This window comes from Aotus nancymaae, unplaced genomic scaffold (genome assembly GCF_030222135.1).
Source record: "Aotus nancymaae isolate 86718 unplaced genomic scaffold, 86718_ANA_hifiasm-v0.15.2.pri h1tg000028l, whole genome shotgun sequence".
NCBI classification, from domain to species: Eukaryota; Metazoa; Chordata; class Mammalia; order Primates; family Aotidae; genus Aotus; species Aotus nancymaae.
The window spans coordinates 28,453,483-28,477,904 of NW_026988441.1; the positions used below are offsets into that span (position 1 = coordinate 28,453,483).

Below are 24,422 nucleotides of genomic sequence, written 5' to 3' on the forward strand. Positions count from 1 at the left end.
AAGATAGACAGGTAGAGACAGCTTCCAGGTGAGGTGGATGGAGACATGGCTCCCCAGATGATCTGGGAAGGTGCAGACTTCCCTGATGCTCCACAAGCATGCATTTGGAGGCACAGTCACCCAGCTGAGGGAGCACCCCAAAAGGGGTGGGCACCTCACTATGGTGAAGCCACTAGAAGGAGCCAGAAAGATGAGAAGAAGCCCTTTTGGTGCAGAGGGCAGATCACTGACTGGCCTCCAAGGGCAGCCTTCAGGGGACGTCTAGGGCCCACCCTAGGAACAGAGGGGCTGCGGCAGTGCCTCAAGGCTGCCTGGGGCTGGATGATCACAGGACATTGTCTTTGCTCGGACTCAGCGTCCAGGCAGGACAGAGCCACTCAAGGTGGTTGAGGCAAATCTCAGCCAATTTGGGTTTTAGGGAAGTGATTCTGGAGTTGTGAGGCTGAAGCTTCTTCCTGGAAGCGCCGTCAGAGCTTGGACCAGCTGTGAGTTCATCTCCAAGGAGCTGCACGTCCCCAAGGCCACCCTGATGCTGACCCTAGCGCCTACACACTGGTGCCGCCCGCCCAGGGACCATCTGCTCTGTGCTGTCCCCCGACGGCCTGCGTGCACTCCCTGCCCCAAGGACACAGCACAGGGCACTTGGGGCAAGGACGGGAACCTGGCTTGATCTCCGGTCCCCGCACCCACAGAGGGCCTGTGGCAGCCCGAGTCTCCTTTGCCTTCCTCCACGCCTGGTGCTACTTGGAGCAGGCACAAGCTCCTTCCTGCCACAGGGCTGTGTGGCACATTGCTTGTGCTTGGAGCAGTGTTTGGGGCAGCTGGTATCTCCAAACCCCAGAGAGGGCTGAGTCCAAGAGGTCAAGCCCAAGGGCACTTCATATCGCCTTGTCCCAGACACAGACCTTTCCAATGCCTCTTCCTCCACGGAAGGTCCGGGTCCTGCATCCTGTTAGCCTGCCCTATCCCTTCTTTTTTTTTTTTTTTTTACAAGACAGGGTCTTGCTCTGTCTTCTAGGCTTGAGTGCAGAGGTGCAGTCATAGCTCATTGCAGCTTCAAACTCCTAGGTTCAAGCAATCCTCCTGCCTCAGCCTCCTGAGTATCTGCGACTTGCTGGGGCAGATCACAGATGTCCCTCTAAAAGCCACCTTTGGAGGCCATTCAGAGCCACCACACACAGCTGATCTTTCTCTCTCTTTTTCTTTCCTCTCTCCTTTTCCTTCCTTCCTTCTTTCCTTCCTCTTCCTCTCTCTCTCTCTCTCTCTCTCTCTCTCTCTCTCTCTCTTTTTCTTTGAGATGGCATCTCTCACTCAGGCTGGAATAGAGTGGTGAGATCTCGACTCACTGCAACCTCTGCCTCCCAGGTTCCTGCCTCCACCTCCCGAGTAGTTGGGATTACAGGCACCCAACACCACGCCCGACAAATTTTTGTATTTTTGATAGAGATGGGGTTTTGCCACATTGGCCAGGCTGGTCTCAAACTCCTGCCCTCAAGTTATCTGCCTGCCTTGGCCTCCCAAAGTGCTGGAATTACAGGCGTGAGCCACTGTATCCAGCCAAATTTTTAAATTTTTTGTAGAGATGAAGTCTCACTATATTGCCCAGGCTGATCCTGAACTCCTGGCCTCAAGTGATCCTCCCACTTCGACCTCCTAATATACTGAGATTATAGGTGTGAGCCACTGCGCCTGGCCCAGTTTTTGCGTTTCAGCGTACATTTTTGTTTTTCTAAACAGTTGAATAGTTGGTCCTGAAGTACAATGGGGTTAGGGGCGCTGAGCCCCCTTGCAATTGAAAATCCGTGCATAATTTTTGACTCCCCCAAAGCTTAACTATTAATAGCCTACTGTTGACCAGAAGTCAACAGATGACGTAAACAGTCAATTTACACATATTTGGTATGCTTTATGTATTATATATTGTATTCTGACAATAAAGCAAGGTAGAGAAAAGAATAATAAACATGTTACTAAGAAAATCATTCCTAAGCCGGGCACGGTGGCTCACGCCTGTAATCCCGGCTCTTTGGGAGGCTGAGGCAGGAGGATCACCTAAGGTCAGGAGTTCAAGACCAGCCTGACCAATATGGTGAAACTCCGCCTTTAAAAAAAAAAGAAAAGAAAAGAAAATCATTCCTGGCTGGGCGAGGTGGCTGTAATCCCAGCACTTTGGGAGGCTGAGGTGGGCAGATCACTTGAGGTTAAGAGTTCGAGACCAGCCTGGCCAACATGGCAAAACCCCATCTCTAGTAAAAATACAATAATTAGCCAGGCGCCATAGCGCGTGCCTGTAATTCCAGCTACTCGGGGGGCTGAGGCACAAGAATCGCTTGAACCAGGGAGGCAGAGGTCGCAGTGAGCCAAGATTGCACCACTGCACTCCAGCCTGGGCGACAGAGCAAGACTCCACCTCAAAACAACAACAACAAAAAGGAAAATCCTAAGAAAGAGGAACTATCTTGACTATTCATGAAGTGGAAGTGGGTCATCATAAAGGTCTACGTCCTTGCCGTCTTCACGCTGAGTAGACTGAGGAGGAGAAGGAAGAGGAGGGGCTGGTCTTGCTGTCTCAGGGGTGACTGAGACAGAAGAGGTGTAGCAAGTGAAAGGGGAGATAGCAGAGGCAGGCACATTTGGTGTAACTTAATTGATTGATTGAGTGAGGAGGAGTTTTGCTCTTGTTGCCCAGGCTGAAGTGCAATCGCACGATCTCGGCACGCTGCAACCTCCGCCTCCCAGGTTCAAGCGATTGTCATCCTTCAGCCGCCTGAGTAGCTGGGATTACAGGCGCCCGCCACCACACCTGACTAGTTTAGGTGTAACTTTAACTGGAAAAAAAAAATCCAGGCATAAGTGGACCCATGCAGGTCAAACCCAGGTTATGGCTGGGCACAGTGGCTCATGCCTGTAATCTTAGCACTTTGGGAGGCCAAGGTGGATGGATTGCTTGAGCCCAGGAGTTTGAGACCAGACTGGGCAACACAGTGAGACCCTGTCTCTACAAAAAAAAATTAAAAAATTGAAATTAGCTGGGCAGGATGGTGCATACCTGTAGTCTCACCTGCTTGGGGGGCTGAGGTGGGAGGATTGCTTGTGTCTGGGAAGTGGAGGGTGAAATGTGCCATGATAGTGCCACTGGACTCTGGTTTGGGCAGTAGAGTGAGACCCCATGTCAAAAACCAAAAACAGGGCTGGGCATGGTGGCTCATGCCTGTAATCCCAGCACTTTGGGAGGCTGAGGAGGAAGAATTGCTTGAAGTCAGGAGTTGGAGACCAGCAGGGCCAACATGGTGAAATCCTGTCTCTACCAAAATTACAAAAATTAGCCAGGCGTGGTGGTGCAGGCTTATATTCCCAGCTACTTGAGAGGCTGAGGCAGGAGAGTCACTTGAACCCAGGAGGCAAAGGCTGCAGTAAGCCAAGATGGTGCCACTGCACTCCAGCCTGGGCAACACAGCCAGACTCCGTCTCAAAAAAACAAAAACAAGGCCAGGCGCGATGGCTCACGCCTGTAATCCCAGCACTTTGGGAGACCAAGACGGGCAGATCACGAGGTCGGGAGTTTGAGACCAGCCTGACCAACATAGTGAAACTCTGTCTCTACTAAAAATACAAAAATTAGCTGGGCGTGGCAGCACACGCCTGTAATCCTAGCTACTCAGACTGAGGCAGGAGAATTGCTAGAACCTGAGAGGCGGAGGTCGCAGTGAGCCGAGTTCAAGCTATTGCACTCCAGCCTGGGTGACACAGCAACATTCCATCTCAAAACCAACACACAAAACAAAAGCAAAAACCCCTCTGTTGTCCAAGGGTTAACTGTATTGCGCTATAAGTGTGACTGTTTGGGGTGCAGTAACAAGATACCTTAGACTGAGTAATCTACAAACTATATAAATTTATTTCTCATGGTTCTGGAGGCTGGGAAGTCCACGATCAAGGCACCAGCAGATGCTGTGTCTGGTGAGGGCTTCCTCTCTGCCTCCTTCCTTCAGCCTCCCATGGCCAAAGGGACAAATGCTGTGCCCTCACCTGGCAGAAGGGCAAAAAAGGAACCAGTGGCCAAGTGTGGTGGCTCACGCCTGTAATCCCAGCACTTTGGGAGGCCGAGGCGGGCGGATCACGAAGTCAGGAGTTTGAGACCAGCCTGGCCAACATGAAGAAACCCAGCCTGCCGAAACCAGTTCAACCATAGAGACCCCAACCTAGGCGGCGCTGAAGGAATTAAGAAACAGACACAGAGATGGAGTGCAAAAGTGGGGATCAGAGTAGGGCATCAGGGGTCTCACAGCCCTTCCAGCGGAGAGCCCAGAGCAGACTCTGACCCACGTATTTATTCTCTACATTCCAGTGACAAGTGTACCAAGAGGATGTTCTGTGTTCTTTCATTGGTTAAAGGTATACTAACCAGACAGCTAGTGTATGTTTGCTATAGGTTAAAAATAAACTAGAAAGCACTCTTTATGAGGGAACAAAAGGAAGAGTCACATATCCTGCGTTCAAAGAACTAATTCATCTGGTGTGAGACATATTCGTATTGGTAACTTGTATAACGCTTTAAGCCATTTTCTGCTTTGGGGGGTCGACTAGGCTTGCTTTGCGACCGCCCTCAGCAAACAATATGATATATCACACATTCAAAATTTGCTCTCAACACCTGTCTCTACTAAAAATACAAAAATTAGCCGCACGTGGTGGCATGCACCTGTAATCCCAGCTACCTGGGAGACTGCGGTAGGAGAATGGCTTGAACCTGGGAGGCAGAGGTTGAAGTAAAAATTAGCTGGGCGTGGTGGCAGGCACCTGTAATCCCAGCTACCTGGGAGACTGAGGCAGGAGAATCGCTTGAACCTGGGAGGCAGAGGTTGAAGCGAGCTGAGATCGCGCCACTGCACTCCAGCCTGGGCAACAGAGCAAGACTCCATCTTAAAAAAAAAAAAAAAGGAACCACCTAGCTCCTTTCAATTTCTTTGATGAAGGACCAATAATCATTCCTTCTAAAAGCTCCACCTCTCGATACTACCACAATGCAGACTAAGTTTCAAGCTGAATTTGGGAGAGACGCAAATATTCAAACCATAGAAAACTGACATAGAATAAACTGTACCTTTTTTTTTTTTGAGACACGGTCTCACTGTCACCTAGGCTAGAGTGCAGTGGCACCCACATAAACTGCACCCGTTGAAAGTATTTATTTATTTATTTATTTATTTATTTATTTTCAGATGGAGTTTTGTTCTTTTTGCCCAGGCTGGAGTGTAATGGCACGGTTTTGACTCACTGCAACCTCCGCCTCCCAGGTTCCAGCAATTCTCCTGCCTTGGCCTCCCAAGTAGCTGGGATTACAGGCATGTGCCACCACGCCCGGCTAATTTTTTAAATTATTAGTAGAGATGGGGTTTCACCATGTTGGACAGGCTGGTGTTGAACTCCTGGCTCAAGCAATCCTCCTGCCTTGGCCTCCCAAAGTGCTGGGATTAGAGGCATAAGTCACTGCCTCTGGCTTAAACAAGTGCTTTCCATAACCAGGCACTGTCCCAGTGAGTTGACACATACCATCTCTTCATCCCTAAATTACTCTGCGAGAACATGTTGTGAATTCTACTTTATAGCTGAGGCGATTAAAAGTTTCAGAAGGCTGCACATGCTGGCTCATGCCTGTAATCTCAGCACTTTGGGAGGCCTAGGTGGGCGGGTCACTTGAGGTCAGAAGTTTGAGACCAGTCTGGCCAACATGGTGAAACCCTGTCTTTACTAAAAATAAAAAATAATAAAATTAGCTGGGTATAGTGGCGCATGCCTATAGTCCCAGCTACTTGGGAGGCTGAGGCACAAGAGTCACTTCAACCCGGGAGGTGGAGGTTGCAGTGAGCCGAGATGCCACTGCACTCCAGCCTGGGTGATAGAGTGAGATTCTGTTTCAATCAATCAATCAATGGCTCAGAGAAGTCAAGCAACTTCCTGCAGATCACACAGCTGATAAGCGGAAGAATCAGGATTTGAAGTTACGTCTGGCTCCAACATTGACTTTGCTGGACTGCACTGCCCCGATCAGCTTTCTCTCTGAGGTCCTGGCCACGCCAAGGGGGTTCGGTGTTTCTCTGCAGCAAGATGCATTTTCCCCTGGCCGCTTTTTCTTTTATTATGACCAGACTCACATACCATGAAATTAACCATTTTATTTATTTATTTTTGAGAGGCAAGGCCTTGATCTGTTGCTCAGGCTGGAATACAGTGGCTCGATCCCTATTCACTACAGACTCAACCTCCTGGGTTCAAGAGATCCTCTTGCCTCATTCTCCCAAGAAGCTGGGTGTACATAGATGTACACCACTAAGTCCTGATAATTCTTAAAGTTTTTTTTTTACAGATGAGGGGGTCTCACTATGTTGCCCTGGCTGGTCTCGAGCTCCTGGGCTCAAGCGGTCCTTCCGCTTTGGCCTCCCAAACTGCTGGGAGTACAGGTGTAAACAATCTTGCTGGGCCCAAAGTAATCATTTGAAAGTGAACAATTCAGCGGCATTTATTATACTTAAGGTGTCCGCCAGGCGCGGTGGCTCACACCTGTAAACCCAGCAATTTGGGAGGCCGAGACGGGAAGATCACCTGAGGTCAGGCGTTCAAGACCAGCCTGCCACCGTGATGTAAACCTCATCTCTACTAAAAATACAAAAATTAGCCAGGCATGGTGGCAGGTGCCTGTAATCCCAGCTTTTCAGGAGGCTGAGGCAGGAGAATTGCTTGATCCCGAGAAGCAGAGTTTGCCGTGAGTGAGGATCGTGCCATTGTGCTTCAGCCTGGGCGACACAGCAAGACTCCGTCTTTAAAAAAAAGAAAAAAGATGTCATGCAGCTATCACCTCAATTTAGTGGCAAATGCTGTCAATTCCCCAAAAAGAAACCCCATACTCATAAGCAGTCACTCCTCATTTTTCCTTGAACCATGGAAGGAGCCAGCAGTCACACTTGTGCATGACCAAGATGCTATCTTGTATCTGTGGCTGCTGCCAAGGACTGGAGGGGTGATCTGTGGTGGGGGCTGGGTGAAGGTGACACCCCCTACCCCACACATGACCCGAGCTGGGGAGGAAAGCCCAGCTCTGGCTCTGAGGTTTCCTCTTCTGAGCAGGCCTCGTGCCTCCAGGGCTGGACTGGCCCGGAGCCAGCTCAGCTGCTCGGCACAGACCAGTACTGTCCCCCATGGCCCATCCACTTTCATAGGATGCCAAACATCCCAGCCTGTTTCCCTGCTGAGCCTAGCAGAGCTTGTCACTCCTGCAATATCTGGTCAATACCACAGGGAAGAAGCACTGCCTTCCAGGTGGGGGCGAGGACCCAGGCGGGGAAGTGGCTCCTTTCCCCCAAGGACATGGAATCAGGAGAGACTCATCAGATCCAAATTTCTTTTCCTTTTTATTTTTTTTTAGAGACGGAGCCTCACTTTGTAACCCAGTCTGGAGTGCAGTGGCATAACCTTGGCTCACTGCAACCTCTACCTCCTGGGTTCAAGTGATTCTCCTGCCTCAGCCTCCTGAGTAGCTGGGATTACAGGCGCGCACCACCACACCTGGCTAATTTTTGTATTTTTAGTAAAGACGGGGTTTCACCATGTTGGTCAGGCTGGTCTCAAACTCCTGACCTTGTGATCGCCGGCCTCAGCCTCCCAAAGTGCTGGGATTACAGGCATGAGCCATTGAGCCCGGCCATCAGATCCAAATTTCTAAAGCAAAAAGATAACAGATTAATTTTTTTATTTTCTTTTTTTGAAACAGAGTCTCACGCTGTTGCCCAGGCCAGAGTACATGGCGTGATCACGGCTCACTGTAACCTCCGTCTCCCAGGCTCAAGTGATCCTTCTGACTCAGCCTCCTGAGTAGGTGGGATTACAGGCATGCATCACCACACTTGGCTAATTTTTGTATTTTTGGTAGAGATGGGGTTTTGCCATGTTGCCCAGGCTGGTCTTGGAACTCCTGGCCTCAAGTGATCCTTCTGCCTCGACCTCCTAAAGTGCTAGAATTGGGATTACAGGCGTGAGCCACTGAGCCCGACCAAGATTGATCTTTTATAAGACCTTATTTGATCTTTTGTGTTTCAAAGGGATGATGCCTGTCATTCAAATAAGCAAACTTTTTGGCTTACAACTTGTTTTAAAAATATTAGCCTTTTAGGCTGGGCGCAGTGCCTCACGCCTGTAATCCCAGCACTTTGAGAGGCTGAAGTGGGCCGATCACCCGAGGCCAGGAGTTCGAGATCAGCCTGGTCAACATGCTGAAACCCCATCTCTACTAAAGATACAAAAATTAGCCCGGCATGGTGACGTGTGCCTGTAGTCCCAGCTACTCGGGAGGCTGATGCAGGAGAATTGCTTGAGCCTGGGAGGCGGAGGTTGCAGTGAGCTGAGATCATGCCACTGCACACCAGCCTGGGTGACAGAGTGAGACTCTGTCTCAAAAAGACAAAAACAAGGCCAGGCGTGGTGGCTCACATCTGTAATCCCAGCACACTGAGAAGCTGAGGCGGATGGATCACCTAAGGTTAGGTGTTAGAGACCAGCCTGGCCAACATGATGAAACCTCACCTCTACTAAAAATGCAAAAATTAGCCAGGTGTGGTGGTGCATACCTGTAATCCCAGCTACTCAGGAGGCTGAGGTGGGAGAATTGCTTGAATCTGGGAGGTGAAGGTTATGGTGAGCCAACATTGCACCACTGTACTCCAGCCTGGGAGACAGAGCAAGACTCCATCTAAAAAACAAAACATGGTGCTGAGTGAGAGAAGGCAGACGCAAAAATGCACATAGTGTATGATTCCATTTTTTTTGAGACAGAGTCTCGCTGTGTCGCCAGGTGCCAGGCTGGAGTGCAGCGGCGCGATCTCGGCTCACTGCAACCTCCGCCTCCCAGGTTCAAGCAATTCTCCTGCCTCAGCCTCCCGAGTAGCTGGGACTACAGGTGCGTGCCACCGTGCCCAGCTAACTTTTGTATTTTTTAGCAGAGACGGGGTTTCACCATGGTCTCGATCTCTTGACCTCATGATCCACCCGCCTCGGCCTCCCAAAGTGCTGGGATTACAGGCGTGAGCCACCGTGCCCAGCCATGTATGATTCCATGTATGTGAAATGTCCTGGGGTCCTGGACAGGCTTGGCCTGATCTGCCTCTGGGCCTAGGAACCCTGTGGGGGGCACTGTGCTAGAGGACCCAGACCCTTGCAGACCCATCAGCCTGTCTGTCTGTCCTCAGCCCTGACATCCAATCTTATGGGCACCTGGCAGGCACAGGCACATGCTGTGTGCCCATCGGCTTGGCGCAATGGTACATGCCTGTAATCCCAGCACTTTGGGAGGCTGAGGTGGGCAGATCACTTGAGGTTAGGAGTTCGAGACCAGCCTGGCCAACATGGCGAAACCCCGTCTCTACTAAAAATACAAAAAAATTAGCTGGGCATGGTGGCGCATGCCTGTGATCCCAGCTACTCAGGAGGCTTAGGCACAAGAATCGCTTGAACTGGCGTGGCAGAGGTTGGTAGTGAGCCAAGATCGCAACACTGCACTTCAGCCTGGGCAACAGAGCAAGACTCCGTCTCAATAAAAAGAAAAAAAGGAAAGAGAAACGGCCATTGACGACAGGACGGTGTTTGCGGTCTTCCTCGTCCCGCATCCGGACTGCAAAGCCGCTCATCCTAGGCGTGTTTGGAGGTGTTCGACAATCACTGACTGTGGGACTAATGCAGCCAGTTCTTCCCTCACACAAGGGGGCATTCCTAAAAATGACCTCACACTGCAAATTCACACAATCAAGCATGTCATCAATGACACCTAAAAAAAAACAGGCATCTACTAAAAATGGTAGTGCCATCGTACAAATGTTAAATGGTTCAGAATCACAAGAGTATAGTCGGGCGCAGTGGATCACGGCTGTAAGCCCAGCACTTTGGGAGGTCGAGGTGGGTGGATCGCTTGAGTCCAGGAGATGGAGACCAGTCTGGGTAACATGGCGAAACCCTGTCTCTATTAAAAATACAAAAACAATTTAGCTGGGCATGGTGGTACACGCCTGTGGCCTCAGCTACTCGGGAGACTAAGGCGGGAGGATCACTTAAGCCTGGGAGGTTGAGGCTGATCATGCCAACCCAGGCGGTGCTGAAGGAATTAAGAAACAGACACGAAATAGCAAAAAGTTAGGTTCAGAGTGGAGCATCAGGGGTATCGCAGCGTTTCCAGCTGAGAGCCCAGAGCAGACTCTGACCCACATATTTATTCTTTACATTCCAGTGACAAGTGTACCAAGCAGATGCTCTTTGGTTCTGCGTAGGTTAAAGATGATAAACTAATCAGGCAGCCAGTGCGTGTTTACGATAGGTTAAAGACAAACAAGAAAGCACGCTCTACAGAGGAACAAAGGAAAGACTCCCATATCCTGTGTTCAAAGAACGAATTCCTCTGGTGTGAGATGTATTCATATTGGTTACTGTTTTACAATGCTTTGAGCATCTTCTGCTTTAGGGTGTCAAGTAGGTTTTCCTTGCCGCAGCTCTCAGCAAGCAATATGATTTCTCACACATGCCAGAATTTGCTCTCAGCAGGCGAGAGTTAGGCGAGCATACAGTCAGGACACAGTGGTCCTGCGTGGCTCAGCCATGCCAAGGCAGGACTGACATTTTAGACCATACACCACAGGCACACAGGGAAGGCCCTTCGGAGCTAACCCTGACCCTGAAGGTGGAGGAGAGAGGGTCAGTCTTGTGATGCCACAGGGAAGGGCATCCCAGGCAGAGGGGACAGGTGGCACCTCAGCCCGAGACGGCGGTGGTGGTGGGTGGGGGTCTGGTGTACCTCGGAGGCCAGTGGGCCAGAGCCCAATGGTCAAGGGGGGAGTGGAGGGCCCAAAGGCTGGCCTGAAGGCTGAGGAGTGGAGGTTGGCTTCGGTAGGAGCCAGGGCTGTCATGGAGGGGTGGCATGGGGCAAACGTGGATGATAAGGGTGAAAACCCAGATGCTGCTTCTTGGTGCAAGATTTTCTTTTTTTTGAAACAGAGTGTCACTCTGTCGCCCAGGCTGGTGTGCAATGGCGCGATCTTGGCTCACTGCAACCTCCGCCTCCCGGGTTCAAGTGATTCTCCTGCCTCAGCCTCCCAAGTAGCTGACATTACAGGTGCCCACCACTATGCCCGGCTAATTTTTGTATTTTTAGTAGAGACAGGGTTTCACCATACTGGTCAGGCTAATCTTGAACTCCCAACCTCAGATGATACGCCTGCCTTGGCCCCCCAAAGGGCTGGGATTACAGGCGTGAGCCACCTCCATGTGAGTTTAGCAGCCTGCTTGGGGCTGGCTTGGTCTGAGCTTGGAGACAGGTGGCTCCTCCTCTTCTCCAGGCAGGAGAGACGGCTACCCAGCCCACTCCAGCCACTGTTGGCTACATCCCCTCTAGGGGACTGTGCTCAGTGGCAGCAGGTCCTGTATGTCCCAGCCCAGGGGTCCTCATTGCCCAGCCCAGGGCTTGGTGCTGCCTGGGTGATCAGTGCTAGGTCCAAAGGCTGTGGATGGGGCTGCAAAGCCCCCAGAGGCCTCACATGGCTAGAGGCAGGGAGGGGGCAAGAGAAGCTTCCCTCGAGTTTCCTAGAAGGATCAGGAGTTGGACTGGCGAAGGAGGCAGGTGGAGGAAGTCAGAGATTAGGCAGAAGCCAGCAGTGGAGTGAGAACAGGGTGTTCGAGAAACCAGGCTGAGGTCTCTGCCATCAAAGACAGAGCCTGGATTTGGTCTCAAGAAAAGGGAAGCCCTGGCTGAGTGTGGTGGCTCACATCTGTAATCCCAGCACTTTGGGAGGCTGAGGAAGGAGGAGCATTTGAGCCCAGCGTTCAAGACCAGCCTGGGCAATATAGTACGACCCCGTTTCTAACAAAAATACAAAAATTAGCTGGGTGTGGGATTGCACCTGCAGGCCCAGCTACTCTCCAGGAGTTTGAAGCTGCAGTGAGCTGTGATTGCACCACTAAATTCCTGCCTGGGCAACAGAGCAAACCTCTGGTCTCAAAACATAAAAATAAAACGTAAAATAAACAGGGAGCCCCGAGGATTCCGGGCAGGAGAGGGTGTGGTCAGCACTGGAATTTTAGAAAAAAGGCAGCTGGTAGCTGGGGGAAGGGGGCTCCACACTGGAGGGAGGGGGGTCCAGGATTTGGACGTGTATAGGATGTGAGCCCGCCAGTGGGACCTAGGACAGCAGGGCCGTCCCTGAGGTGGCCGCACGGGGAGGGGCAGGAGGGGACCCTGTTCTTGGAGAGAAAGGGGGTGCCCGTCCACCCCCGCTGGATGAGAGGGGAAGGGGGACTCTGAGGCCCAGAGAGGGAGGGGACCGGCTCAAGGGATTTGTGAACAGTGGGGTGGGGGAGCGGGGAGAAGTGAGCAGGCCCTGTAGATCCGGGTTGCCGGCTGCGTCCAGACCCAGCGGTCCCCGGGGAGGGGGCCACAACGGGTGGCTGGGGAGGGAGGGAAGGAAAGGCCAGGGAGGGGCAGGTTTCAAGTGGACGCCGGGTGGAGAGGGGAGGGAGAGTGAGAGCAGTGGGGGGTCGGGTCCGAGGAGGGGCTGGTGGGGAGGGGGGAATCCGGGGGCGAATCCGGGAAGGGGGAGAGGAGGCGGGTTACGGAGGAGTCGGGCAAGGCCCGGGTGGGTCCCGGTAGTGAGTCGGGGGACGATCCCGGGAAGGGAGCGGGGAGGGTCGGGGTCTGGAGATGGGCGGAGCAGGCGTCCCGGGAGGGCGCGTCCTGGAGCGGGGCGAGCTGGGCGAGCGGGGCGGGCCCGGAGACGAAGTAGGTCCGGGGAGGGGGCTGGCCCCGGGCTGCCCCAGCTTGACCGGGCGCGGAGTGGGGCGCATGGCGCCGGGCGCACGGCGCGGGGGCTTCGAACAAAGGGCCCCCGGCGGCGACGCGGGGACGGCCGCGGTCGGACCCTGGCCCTGGCCCAATCCTGGCCCGGCCCCCTCCCCGGGCGCGGCGACCCCACGGAGCGGAAAAATGAGCGGCGCCCTGCTCTGGCCGTGGCTCTCGCTCCTGCTCCTGCTGCTGTCGGCGCGGGACTGCGTGCGCGCCGCGCAGTCCCAGGCCCCGTGAGTATCCCCCGGCGACAGAGGAGGTCGGTCGTCCCCGGGGGTGGGGGTCGCGGGGACTGGCTCAGAGAGTGGCTGCGACCTGTCCGAGGCCACACAGCCTCCGCGCTGGGCTGGACCTGGCGTCTTGTTCCCGAATCGTTTTGGGGAGGGTAGCCCTGAGGTTTCCAAAGTGCCTGGGTTGGAGGTACAGGGACTCCCCGAAGCTAAAGGCGCTGAGGTCAGCTCCCCGCCCCACCTCGCCCCCTTCGTGTGACCCGGGCTGTCATCTTGGGTGGCGATTTCCAGTTGTCCAAGGCACGAAGGTAAGAGTCGCGTCTTGGCTAAGTGGGAGGAGAGTCCGAAGCGTACGTTTCCCGTGGGTGGGCGTGGTGAGCGGGGAAGGAAGTGTTTGTTTTGCTTCCACATTTTTCTAGAGGTTTGCTTGCAGGCTTCTGGTGGGTTCACTGCGGGCGAGGAGAAGGTGAATTAACTAGCTGCTGGGGAGAACCTCTCCTAAGCTGGCTTCACAGGGAATATTTCTAAACTTGGCAAGTTCGGGTGAGCTCCGCAGGGCTGCGGGTTCAGAGGGGCTGCCCTGGTCTGCACAAGCCCAGCCTTTAGTCCAGCTGGGCGTTTAGGAGGCGGCTTGTTCAAGCAGCCCTTGTTTAGGAGTTTCCAGAAAATCGGTAGGCAGTGAGACTAGGTGGGTGTCCTTATTTGCAATGAGTACTTGGTCCTTGCTGATCACAGTTTTAAAAGCAAGAGAGCGTATTACTCTCTGAACATCCAGACTTTCCTCTCCTGGGCTTCGTGAAATCGGAACCCTGCAAAATTTCATCCTGATGCTTCTTGCAAAGCTGGCATTCCTTAGAATAGTGGTCCTCAGCCCTGGGGGGATTTTTGTCTCCCTGAGGTCACCGGGGAATGTCTGGAGGTATTTTTGGTTGTCACAGCTAGGGGGAGGCATTTGTTGTTGGCATCAAGTGGATACAGGCCAGGAATGCTGGAAACAGCCTGCGATTCACAGGTCAGCTTCTACTGCAAGGAATGACCGGCCCCACGTGAGAGACCTTGCCTCCAATGAGACACTGTGCCTTATACAATAACTGAATAAGTTACAAGTCTCTCCATTGCAGAGGTTTTTGTTTGTTTGTTTGTTTTTGTTTTTGTTTTTTTGAGACGGAGTTCTGCTCCCGTCGCCCAGGCTGCAGTGCAAAGGTGATTGGCTCACTGCAACCTCCGCCTCCTGGGTTCAAGCGATTCTCCTGCCTCAGCCTCCTAAGTAGCTGGGATTACAGGCGCATGCCACCATGCCTGGCTAATTTTTTGTAGTTTTAGTAGAGACGGGGTTTCACCATGTTGGTCAGGCTGGTCTTGAACTCCTGACCTCAGGTAATCCACCCACCTCGGCCTCCCAAAGTGCTGAGATTACAGACATGAGCCACTGCACCTGGCCCGTTGCAGAGTTTTAAACAGTTCTCCAGGGTGTTTGCCTCTGACTGAAGTCACCCTGGGATTTTACTATCTGTTAAGTGATATGGAATCCCTGTGCTGAGAGACACACTAGGGAAGAGAAGTCCCCAAATGACCAACCTGGGATTCCAGATTAGCTGCCTCTAAGAGAGGGACATAGTTCACCCAGCCCAAAAAATCCCGTTTTAGGAACAGCTCTGGATGCCCACTTCTGGGACCTGAGAGGTTTCTGCATGAGCGATCTCTGATTGCAGAAAGCGGCATAGATTTGCAGTTGTAAGAGCAATTCTGTCTACACTGACCCGGACATCATTTTCCCCAATCTGGGACCTTCTGAGACCAGCAGGATGAGAAGCTAGTGTTGGCTCGGATGCTAGGGGGTGGGTCAGGTGTGATAGGGAATGGCTGGCCAGCATCCCAACAGCTGGAAACAGCTGCAACTTTCTAGCAGGGACACTTAATTTGGTGATGTCAGGTTCTCTGGGCAGTTGGAGGAAGACTTGAACCCGTATTGTTAGGATTTTCAAAGGTGACCAAGCAAAATGAACACGTTTCTCACACTCTTCTACACTCACCATGTGCTGTATGTGAGGCCCGTCTAAGCTCTAGGGATCAGCTGGGAGCCAGACAGAAGAGTATGTCCCTTCAAAAGGATGCCACATTCCTGTGCTGGAGCGGGAAGGACACCTACAAACCCAGGGTCATTGCATGTCCTGGTCAGTGCTGGAATTATGTAACACACAGCACATACCTAGGGTCTTGCAAACTCCAGCTGGTCCCGGAATCAGATGGCACATATGTGATCCCAGGGGACTGAACTCTGGTAATTATTCAAGGCAGATGGAGCACAGTGTGATCCTAAGGTTGGTGTACACTGTGGCCAGGGCTGCAGTAAACAACCCAAAGCCGTTGTTCGTGTGCATGAAACAACACAAACCCATTGCATCTTTTGAGATGCAACATGCTTAATGGTGTTTTCATGAAGTTCGGTTTATCTTTTATGGATCATACTTTTGGTATCTTATCCAAGAAATCTGCCTGTTCTAAGCACACTATGACTTTCTCCTTTGTTTTCTTCTAGTGCTTCTACAAATTTTACTTCTTCAATTTAGATCTGTTACTAAGATTAACTTTGAATTGATCTGATTGCATGATATGAGGTAATGGTCTCAATTCATCTTTTTGCATGTAGATGTTGGGTTTTTCCAGAGACAATATTGAGGCCAGGTGCAGTGAGCCTGTAATCCCAGCACTTTGGGAGGCTAAGGTGGGCAGATCACTTGAGGTCAGGAGTTCGAGACCAGCCTGGCCAACATGGTGGAACCCTGTCTCTACCAAAAATACAAAAATTAGCCGGGTGTGGTGGCATACGCCTGTAGTCCCAGCTACTCTGCAGGCTGAGGCAGGAGAATCCCTTGTACCTGGGAGGTGAAGGGTGCAGTGAGCTGAGATCACACCTCTGCACTTCAGCCTGGGTGACAGAGCAAGACTCAGGCTCAATTAAAAATAAATAAAAAAAGAAAATATTGAAATGAAATGTCTCCTAATCTCATTGCCTGGTCCAGTTTCCCCCTTTACCCTATTTTCTTCTGATTTCCATCGTTCTACATGGTTGCCATCGTGGTGCCTTTGCTACAGTGCGCTTGGCGATTTCTGGCACACTGTAAGCATTTCATGAGGTTACAGGGCCTTTGTAATTTTCCATGGAAGGCTGTAGATACTGGGAGGCAGGAGCTCAGGTGGGGAGGAACTGGGACCCCAGGTCAGATCCCCTGAGGATCCCCGAACACCCTCTCCTGCCTGGCTGTGTGATCTGGTGCATGTTCTTATCCTTCCGAAGCAGCAACTTCCCATCAAGAAAGTGAGGGTAAGGCCTTCCTTCCACAGATGACTTTATAGTCAATCGGAAGATTTTAGGAAAGAGAGGCCTGCTTTGATTCCATTGTTTTCAGAGCTCTTTCTGTTTGAGGCCCTATCGTTTGTGTTCAGGGTTTGTTCTTAAAATGAATGCGGCAGAGAAGCCCTTTGTTTCTTTTTATTGGGCTCTGGAGCCTGGCTGCCTGGGTTAGAATCCTGGCCTGTCACTGTTGGGGCTGGTGACCTGGCTTCTCTGGGGCTTCCTTTCTGCCTCTGCTTCCTTTCTGAGTCTCTGAATAGAGCTGACGTCAGCACTTCTCCCGGTGGCGGGGGAGATGGGTGCACTGTGAAGATGAAGTGGGATCCTGCTGGTTACCTGGCTTGTGGAGGAGAGTATTTCAGACAGTGGGCATGACATGTGCAAAGGTCCTGGGCCAGAAGGGCTGGGCGCGGTGGCTCATGCCTGTAATCCCAGAGCTTTGGGAGGCTGAGGAGGGTGGATTGTTTGAGGTCAGGAGTTTGAGATCATCCTGGCCAACGTGGCGAAACCCTATCTCTACGAAAAATTACAAAAATTAGCTTGGTGTAGTGTCAGACACATGTAATCCCAGCTACTTGGGAGGCTGCGCCACGAGAATCCCTTGAACCCAGGAGACGGAGGTTGCAGTGAGCTGAGATCACACCACTGCACTCCAGCCTGGCGGACAGAGTGAGACTCCGTCTCCAAAAGAAAAAACAAAAAAGGTCCTGGGGCAGAAGGAAGTAGCTGAGCAAACAGGCTGGAGGCTGAAATACAGAGAGTAAGAGAGGGTGTGCGATGTCGAAAAATGAGGCCAGTTTCTTACTCAGTACAGGGACGTCAGCGGTGAATGAGCCAATCCCCGGCCTCAGCAACTGACGGGGGGCACAGACTCCTAGAGCATTAGTGCCAGCCAGGTGTGGTCAGGAAAAGGCAGGAGTCTGCCAGGGGGAGAGCCCTGACCTAGCCATGGTGGCAGTGAGGCTAGGGGGCTGGTGAGACCTTCACCTCGGTTCTCCTTTCCTGCAGGGGTTACTTGATCGCAGCTCCCTCTGTTTTCCGTGCGGGCGTGGAGGAAGTCATCAGCGTGACCATCTTTAACTCTCCAAGGGAAGTCATGGTCCAGGCTCAGTTGGTGGCCCAGGGTGAGCCGGTGGTGCAGAGCCAGGGAGCCATCCTGGGTAGGTCCCTTGGGTGCCGGACCAGGGCTTCTCCTTGTTTTGTAAAGTGGAGCCACTTGCTGGCCTTCAAGGCTGGGGCAGTGTGGGTGTTGCTTTGCTTCCCTTCTGCCCCATATCCCCAGGGGTGCGAGAGGAAGGGAGTGGGGAGGACAGGTTGCATTCTCCTCATTTTACAGATGAGAGAATAAGGCCCAGGAATGGGCAGCTCAGCTCACAATTCCTCAGTGGCTCTGGTTCTGTGGGTGCAGAGCGGGGCACCCAGCTGTGTCAGGTTTGACCAGAGGTGGGACAGGGGAGCTGAAGACGATCACGTGACCCCCTCTGACCTTTTGTTGAGTTTCCAGCACACCTGAATCATTAGACCTGGGCTCACAGGCCAGTTACTAAGTGGAGCTCAGGCCCTCAGCCAGTCTCTCCCCCTCACTACTTGGTCAAATGCAGATAACGACAGCCTCAAGATGGTGAATGCAGGTCCCTGGTTCAGAAAGCTGTAGTCTCCCAGGGGAGGTTTCATTCTTCATGCAGAGGATGATGGCAGCCACAGGAGATACAGGCAATGTTAGTGGCCCCAAGGCCAATGAAGCAGCACTTGTCTCCTGGGGAAGTCTGGTCAGAGAAGATGGAAATGTGGAAGCTTCTAGAATCTTCTAGAAGCCCTTCTAGAAGAAGCAGGTACTCCTGACTTGGGTGGCTAACCAAGTGAAACCCAACATCAGTTGGCTTCTGCAACCATTTACGTTCTCTCATAACTAGAAAGAAAGTCCAGGCTGGGCGCAGTGGCTCATGCCTGTCATCCCAGCACTTTGGAAGGCCAAGACGGGCAGAGATCACCTGAGGTCAGGAGTTTGAGATCAGCCTGACTAACTTGGAGAAACCCCATCTCTATTAAAAATACAAAATTAGCCAGGCATGATGGTGCATGCCTGTAATCCCAGCTACCCAGGAGGCTGAAGCAGGAGAATCGCCTGGGAGGTGGAGGTTGTGATGAGCCGAGATCACACCATTGCACTGGAGCCTGGGCAATAAGAGCAAAACTCCTCAAAAAAAAAAAAAAAAAAAAAAAAAAAAGAAAGTCCACTGGTATTGCTGGCATGCTTCTTGTCATGCTTCTTGTCCTAGCTCCTGATGCAATCGGGTCTCCCCTTAAGATCACTGGGAGCACCAGTTTCCCAGGATGGCTGGATAAAGTCCCAGGATTCCCTCTGATTGGCCTATCTTGGGTCATGTGCTCAACCTGAACCAATCATTGTGACCAGAGAGGAAGGCCTATGAAGATTGGCTCAGAGCCCCAGGAATGTGGATGGAAAGCTTAGGAGCCACCTGGACTGGGTGATGGGCAGGTAGCTTGCCCAAGGAAAGTGAGGCTCTGTTAGCAGGAAATGGGATAATGGTTGCTGGGAGGCAAAAATAATAGATACCTAATTGAGTCCTGGAGGCCAGAAACCTAGTACAGTACCACAAATGATTCAGTGTGGGTACCAGAGTGAGATGATGGGAGATCAGTCAGGTCCACTGGGGACCTCGGTCCCCTCTTCTTTCTCTCCACTCTTCTCCTTTTTCCTCTCCCCTCACAGCTTGCTTTGGGCAGGAGCCAGGGGTGAAGTAAATCAAATACTTAGACAGGCCAGCTTTCCCCTGAATAGCTCAGCTTTGTTCATCCCCTCTGGCCTTGTGCCAGCTTGGAGGAAACCTCTGGCTTCTGCCAATCCCAGCCTGGCCCGGGCCAGGCCAGCGTGACCCAGGGTGTGTTTGTCCACGTGAAACCCCTCTGGGTTAAGAAAGTTTGTGGTTTGTGGGGCAGCAGCTCACAGGAGGCAGGGAAACACTGCTCTTGATTTAACTTTTCTCATTTTATTTTCATTTTTAGATAAAGGGACAATCAAACTCAAGGTAAGCTGTTAATTTTTAAAATTATAAACCTGACCTTGGAAATAAAGAATTGAATGGGAATAGAACAAGAGAAATTGCCTATGTTTTGAGAAAAATCATTTTTAAAAAGGAGAGGTAAAAAGTGAATAATGAGGCTGGGTGCCATGCTCACACCTGTAATCCCAGCCCGTTGGGAGGCTGACGTGGGTGTATCTCTTGAGCCCAGGAGTTCAAGGCCAGCCTGAAAAGCATGGTGAAACCCCGTCTCCACACAAAAAAAATACAAAAATTAGTCAGGTGTGGTGGTGCATGCCTGTAGTCCCAACCACTTGGGAGGCTGAGTGGGAGGATTGCTTGAGACCAGGAGGTTGAGGCTGCAGTAAACTATGATTGCATCACTGCACTCCAGCCTGGGCAACAGAGTGAAATCCTGTTTTTTTTTTTTAAAAAAAAAGGTGGCCAGGCATGGTGGCTCACACCTGTAATCCCAGCACTTTGGGAGGCCGAGGTGGGCAGATCACCTGAGGTCGGGAGTTCGAGACCAGCCTGACCAACGTGGAGAAACCCCATCTCTACTAAAAATACAAAATTAGCTGCGCATGGTGGTGCATGCCTGTAATCCCAGCTACTCGGGAGGCTGAGGCAGGAGAATCGCTTGAACCTGGGAGACGGAGGTTGTGGTGAACTGAGATCACACCACTGTACTCCAGCCTGGGCAACAAGAGCGAAACTCCATCTAAAAAAAAAAAAAGAGGCCGGGCACGGTGGCTCAAGCCTGTAATCCCAGCACTTTGGGAGGCCGAGGTGGGTGGATCATGAGGTCAAGAGATCGAGACCATCCTGGTCAACATGGTGAAACCCTGTCTCTACTAATACAAAAAATTAGCTGGGCATGGTGGCGCGTGCCTGTAATCCCAGCTACTCAGGAGGCTGAGGCAGGAGAATTACTTGAACCCAGGAGGCGGAGGTTGCAGTGAGCCGAGATCGTGCCATTGGACTCCAGCCTGGGTAACAAGAGCAAAACTCCCTCTCAAAAAAAAAAAAAAAAAAAGAAATTTAGAAAAGGAGAAATCAACTGATAAGCTAGTTTTCATACTTTTCACTTTTTCATGTTTTCCATAAATTCTTGTTCAGGCACATACATTTTCTTTTAATAGTTTCGGTTAAAGGATGCACACCATTGGCGGGCATGGTGGCTTCACGCCTGTAATCCTAGCAATATGGGAGGCTCAGGTGGGTGGATCACTTGAGTTCAGGAGTTCCAGACCAGCCTGGCCAACATGGTGAAACGCCGTCTCTACTAAAAATGTAAAAATTAGCTGGGCATAGTGGCGGGCACCTGTAATCCCTGCTACTCAGGAGGCTGAGGCAGGAGAATTGCTTGAACCTGAGGGGCAGAGGTTGCAATGAGCCAAGATTGAGCCACTACTCCAGCCTGGGCGACAGGGAAAAACTCCGTCTCAAAAAAAAAAAACCAAAAACAACTATACACCATAGTGTCTCCTGTTCTCTCTGATCACATTGTTGTAAACAGCTTCCACATTTTTAAGTCTCTATAATTGAAATTTCGATCTTATTGTAAACAACGCCCTATTGCACCCCTCTTAAATATTAATTTACTAAGCCCCCAGCTTCTACAGTGTTTCTTTTTTTTTTTAATGAAGTCTTACTCTGTCACCCAGGCTGGAGTGCAGTGGTACAATCACAGCTCACTGCAACCTCCACCCCTGAGTATCACTTGAGGTTGGGAGTTTGAGACCAACCTGGGCAACATGGTAAAACCCCGTCTCTACTAAAAATACAAACAATTAGCCAGGTATGGTGGCAGGCGTCTGTAATCTCAAGAATCACTTGAGTCGGGGAGGCAGAGGTTGCAATGAGCTGAGATTGTGCCACTACACTCCAGCCTGGGCAACAGAGCGAGAACTTGTCTCAAAAAAAAAAAAAAAGAAAGATATTTGGAGCAGTTTGTTGGGGGTGGGGGGTGTCCTGTGCTCTGTAAGATGTTGAGCGGCCTCTCTTGTCCCCTCTCAAGTGACAGTAGCAACCCCCACCCCCAAAACTATGACACCCCAAAATATCTCCAGAAACTGCCACGTGTCCCCTGGGGGGCATAGTTGCCCCGGGAGTGAGTTCCCCCATTAGAGACCTCCAGACTCCTTTCTCAGTATCTTGGCCCATTCCTGGGTGACATCCTTGTCCCAAAGCTCCTTCCTCCACCCGCAGGTGCCCACGGGCCTCCAGGGCCAGGCGCTTTTGAAAATGTGGGGCCGTGGCCAGCAGGCGGAGGAGGGGCCCCTCTTTCACAACCAGACCTCGGTGACTGTGGACGGCCGGGGCGCTTCCGTGTTCATCCAGACGGACAAGCCTGTGTACAGACCCCAGCACCGAGGTGGGTGGCCGGCACGGACGGATGCGGGGTGGGCCCACCATGGTCTGGAGGTGTCACACGCCTCTCTTCTTTCTTCTAGTGCTCATAAGCATCTTCACCGTCTCTCCAGACCTGAGACCCATCAATGAGAAGGTGAGATCAGCTTCTAAAAGGGCGGGCCTGGGGTGCACCCGCTTGGGACCACCTGGCCAGGACCACCATCGGAACCTGGCCTTTCTCTCCAGACCTTCTCTTTTCTCTTTCCTTTCATGGTTCCCTGCCCCTGGAGAACCCCAGGGCGCTGGTGGGTATCCCTTTCCTACTGCCCCTCAACAAGGAGTGCCTTTGAGGGCTTTAGGTAGCCCTGGACTGCCGCTTAAATTCTTTTTTTTTTTTTCCAAGACCAAGTCTCTCGCACTATTGCCCAGGCTGGAGTTCAGGGCTGCGATTTCGGTTCAACCTCTGCCTCTCGGGTTCAAGTGATTCTCCTGCCTCAGCCTCCTGAGTAGCTGGGATTACAGGCGCCCGCCACTACAGCCAGCTGATTTTTTGTATTTTTAGTAGAGATGGGATTTCACCATGTTGGCCAGGCTGGTCTCCATCTCCTGATCTCAAGTGATCTGCCGACCTCAGCCTCCCAAAGTTTTGGGATTACAGGCGTGAGCCACTGCACCCAGTCTGACTGTTGTTTAAATTGAAATTCTAACAGTCATGCATTTATTTAACTTTCATTGTAAAATATGGCCTGGCAGGGTAGCTCACACCTGTAATCCCTTTCGGGAGGCTGAGGCAGAAGGATAACTTTAGGCCAGGAGTTCAAGACCAGCCTGGGCAACATAGAAAGACCTTGTCTAAACAAAAATTTTTTTTTTTAAATTGGCAGGGCATAGTGGTACGTACCTGTAGTCCCAGCTATGTGGGATGTTGAGGTGTGAGGCTCACCTGAGACCAGGAGTTCGAAACCACGATGAACCCTGATCACACCAGCTTCACTCCAGCCTGGGCAACAGAGCAAGACCTTGTCCCTAAAAAAAGAAAGAAGGCTGGGCGCGGTGGCTCACGCCTGTAATCCCAGCACTTTGGGAGGCCGAAGAGGGCGGATCACAAGGTCAGGAGATCGAAACCATTCTGGCTAGCGTGGTGAAACCCCGTCTCTACTGAAAATACAAAAAATTAGCCGGGTGTGGTGGTGTGCGCCTGTAGTCCCAGCTACTTGGCAGGAGAATTACTTGAACCCGGGAGGCAGAGGTTGCAGTGAGCCAAGATCGTGCCACTGCACTCCAGCCTGGGCAACAGAGCGAGGCTTAGACTCAAAAAAAAAAGAAAGAAAGAAAGAAAGAAAACATTACTGCCGCATCAAACTTATCATTTCTCCTTTGAAGTAAATACATTAACACAAAAAAGGCATGCATGGTTTTTTTTTTTTTTTTTTTTTTTTTTTTTTTGAGATGAGGTCTCACTCTGTCACCCAGACTGGAGTGCAGTGGTACAATCTTGGCTCACTGCAACCTCTGCTTCCCAGGCTCAATTGATCCTTCCACCTCAGCCTCCCAAGCAGTTGGGATTACAGGTGTGCACCACCACGCCCAGCTAAGTTTTGCATTTTTAGAAGAGATGGGGTTTCACTGTGTTGCCCAGGCTGGTCTCAAACTCCTGGACTCAAGTAATTCTCCCACCTCAGCCTCCCAAAGTGCTGGGATTACAGGTGTGAGTCACCACGCCCAGCTTCAGATCTTTTAAGTTTTTATTTGGAGCAATGCTATAGAACAGTGTCCTTCATTCAGCTCAGGAACCAGTGAACTTTCTGTAAAGGGCCAGAGAATAAATATTTAGGCTCTGTGGACCAGACCGATTCTAGTTGCAACTGCTGAGATCTGCCGTTGCCACACAAAGGCAACCATAGACAATATGTGAATGAATGGACATGAACGGGTGCCAATAAAGTTTTATTGACAAAACAAGCAGAGGGCCAGATTTGGCTAAGGGGTGCAGTAGTCCTGACCTGGAGTAGTAGTTCTCAACCTTGAGCGTATGTTAATATCATCTGATAGGTTTGTTCACACACAGGTTGCAGGACCTCTGTCCACAGTTTTTGATTCAGGAGGTCTGGGGAGGGACCCTAGGACATGTATTTTTAACGTTCCTGGTTGATTATTCTTATGATGGTGTGGGGAACACACTCTGAGAACCATGGAACTAGAGTTGCCAATTACAAGTTTACAAATTTAACAAAACCTACATTTTGCTACATTTATGTACTTTTTTTTGAGAGAGAGAGTTTTGCTCTTGTTGCCCAGGCTGGAGTGCAATGACGTGCTCTCGGCTCACTGCAACCTTCGCCTCCTGGGTTCAAGCGATTCTCCTGCCTCAGCCTCTTGAGTAGCTGGGATTGCACCACCAATTTTTTGTATTTTTAGTAGAGATGGGGTTTCACCGTTTTGGCCAGGCTGGTTTCAAACTCCTGACCTCAGGTGATCCACCATCTTGGCCTCCTAAAGTGCTGGGATTACAGGCGTGAGCCGCCATGCCTTATTTATAGGCTTTCTGTCCAGTGCGCTCTCTCTCT

General features: G+C 51.4%; 1 protein-coding gene across 1 annotated transcript in view; it reads left to right on the forward strand.

Moving 5' to 3' along the window:
• The first annotated feature begins 13,012 nt into the window (after positions 1-13,012).
• CPAMD8 (C3 and PZP like alpha-2-macroglobulin domain containing 8) overlaps positions 13,013-24,422 on the forward strand; it is a 114,777-nt gene continuing 103,367 nt past the window's right edge. Inside the window, exons 1-5 of the mRNA XM_064381667.1 lie at positions 13,013-13,104; positions 17,465-17,616; positions 19,484-19,506; positions 21,712-21,877; positions 21,957-22,009. Of these exons, the coding sequence (XP_064237737.1) occupies positions 13,013-13,104; positions 17,465-17,616; positions 19,484-19,506; positions 21,712-21,877; positions 21,957-22,009 (486 nt within the window). The remainder of the gene's footprint in view (positions 13,105-17,464; positions 17,617-19,483; positions 19,507-21,711; positions 21,878-21,956; positions 22,010-24,422) is intronic.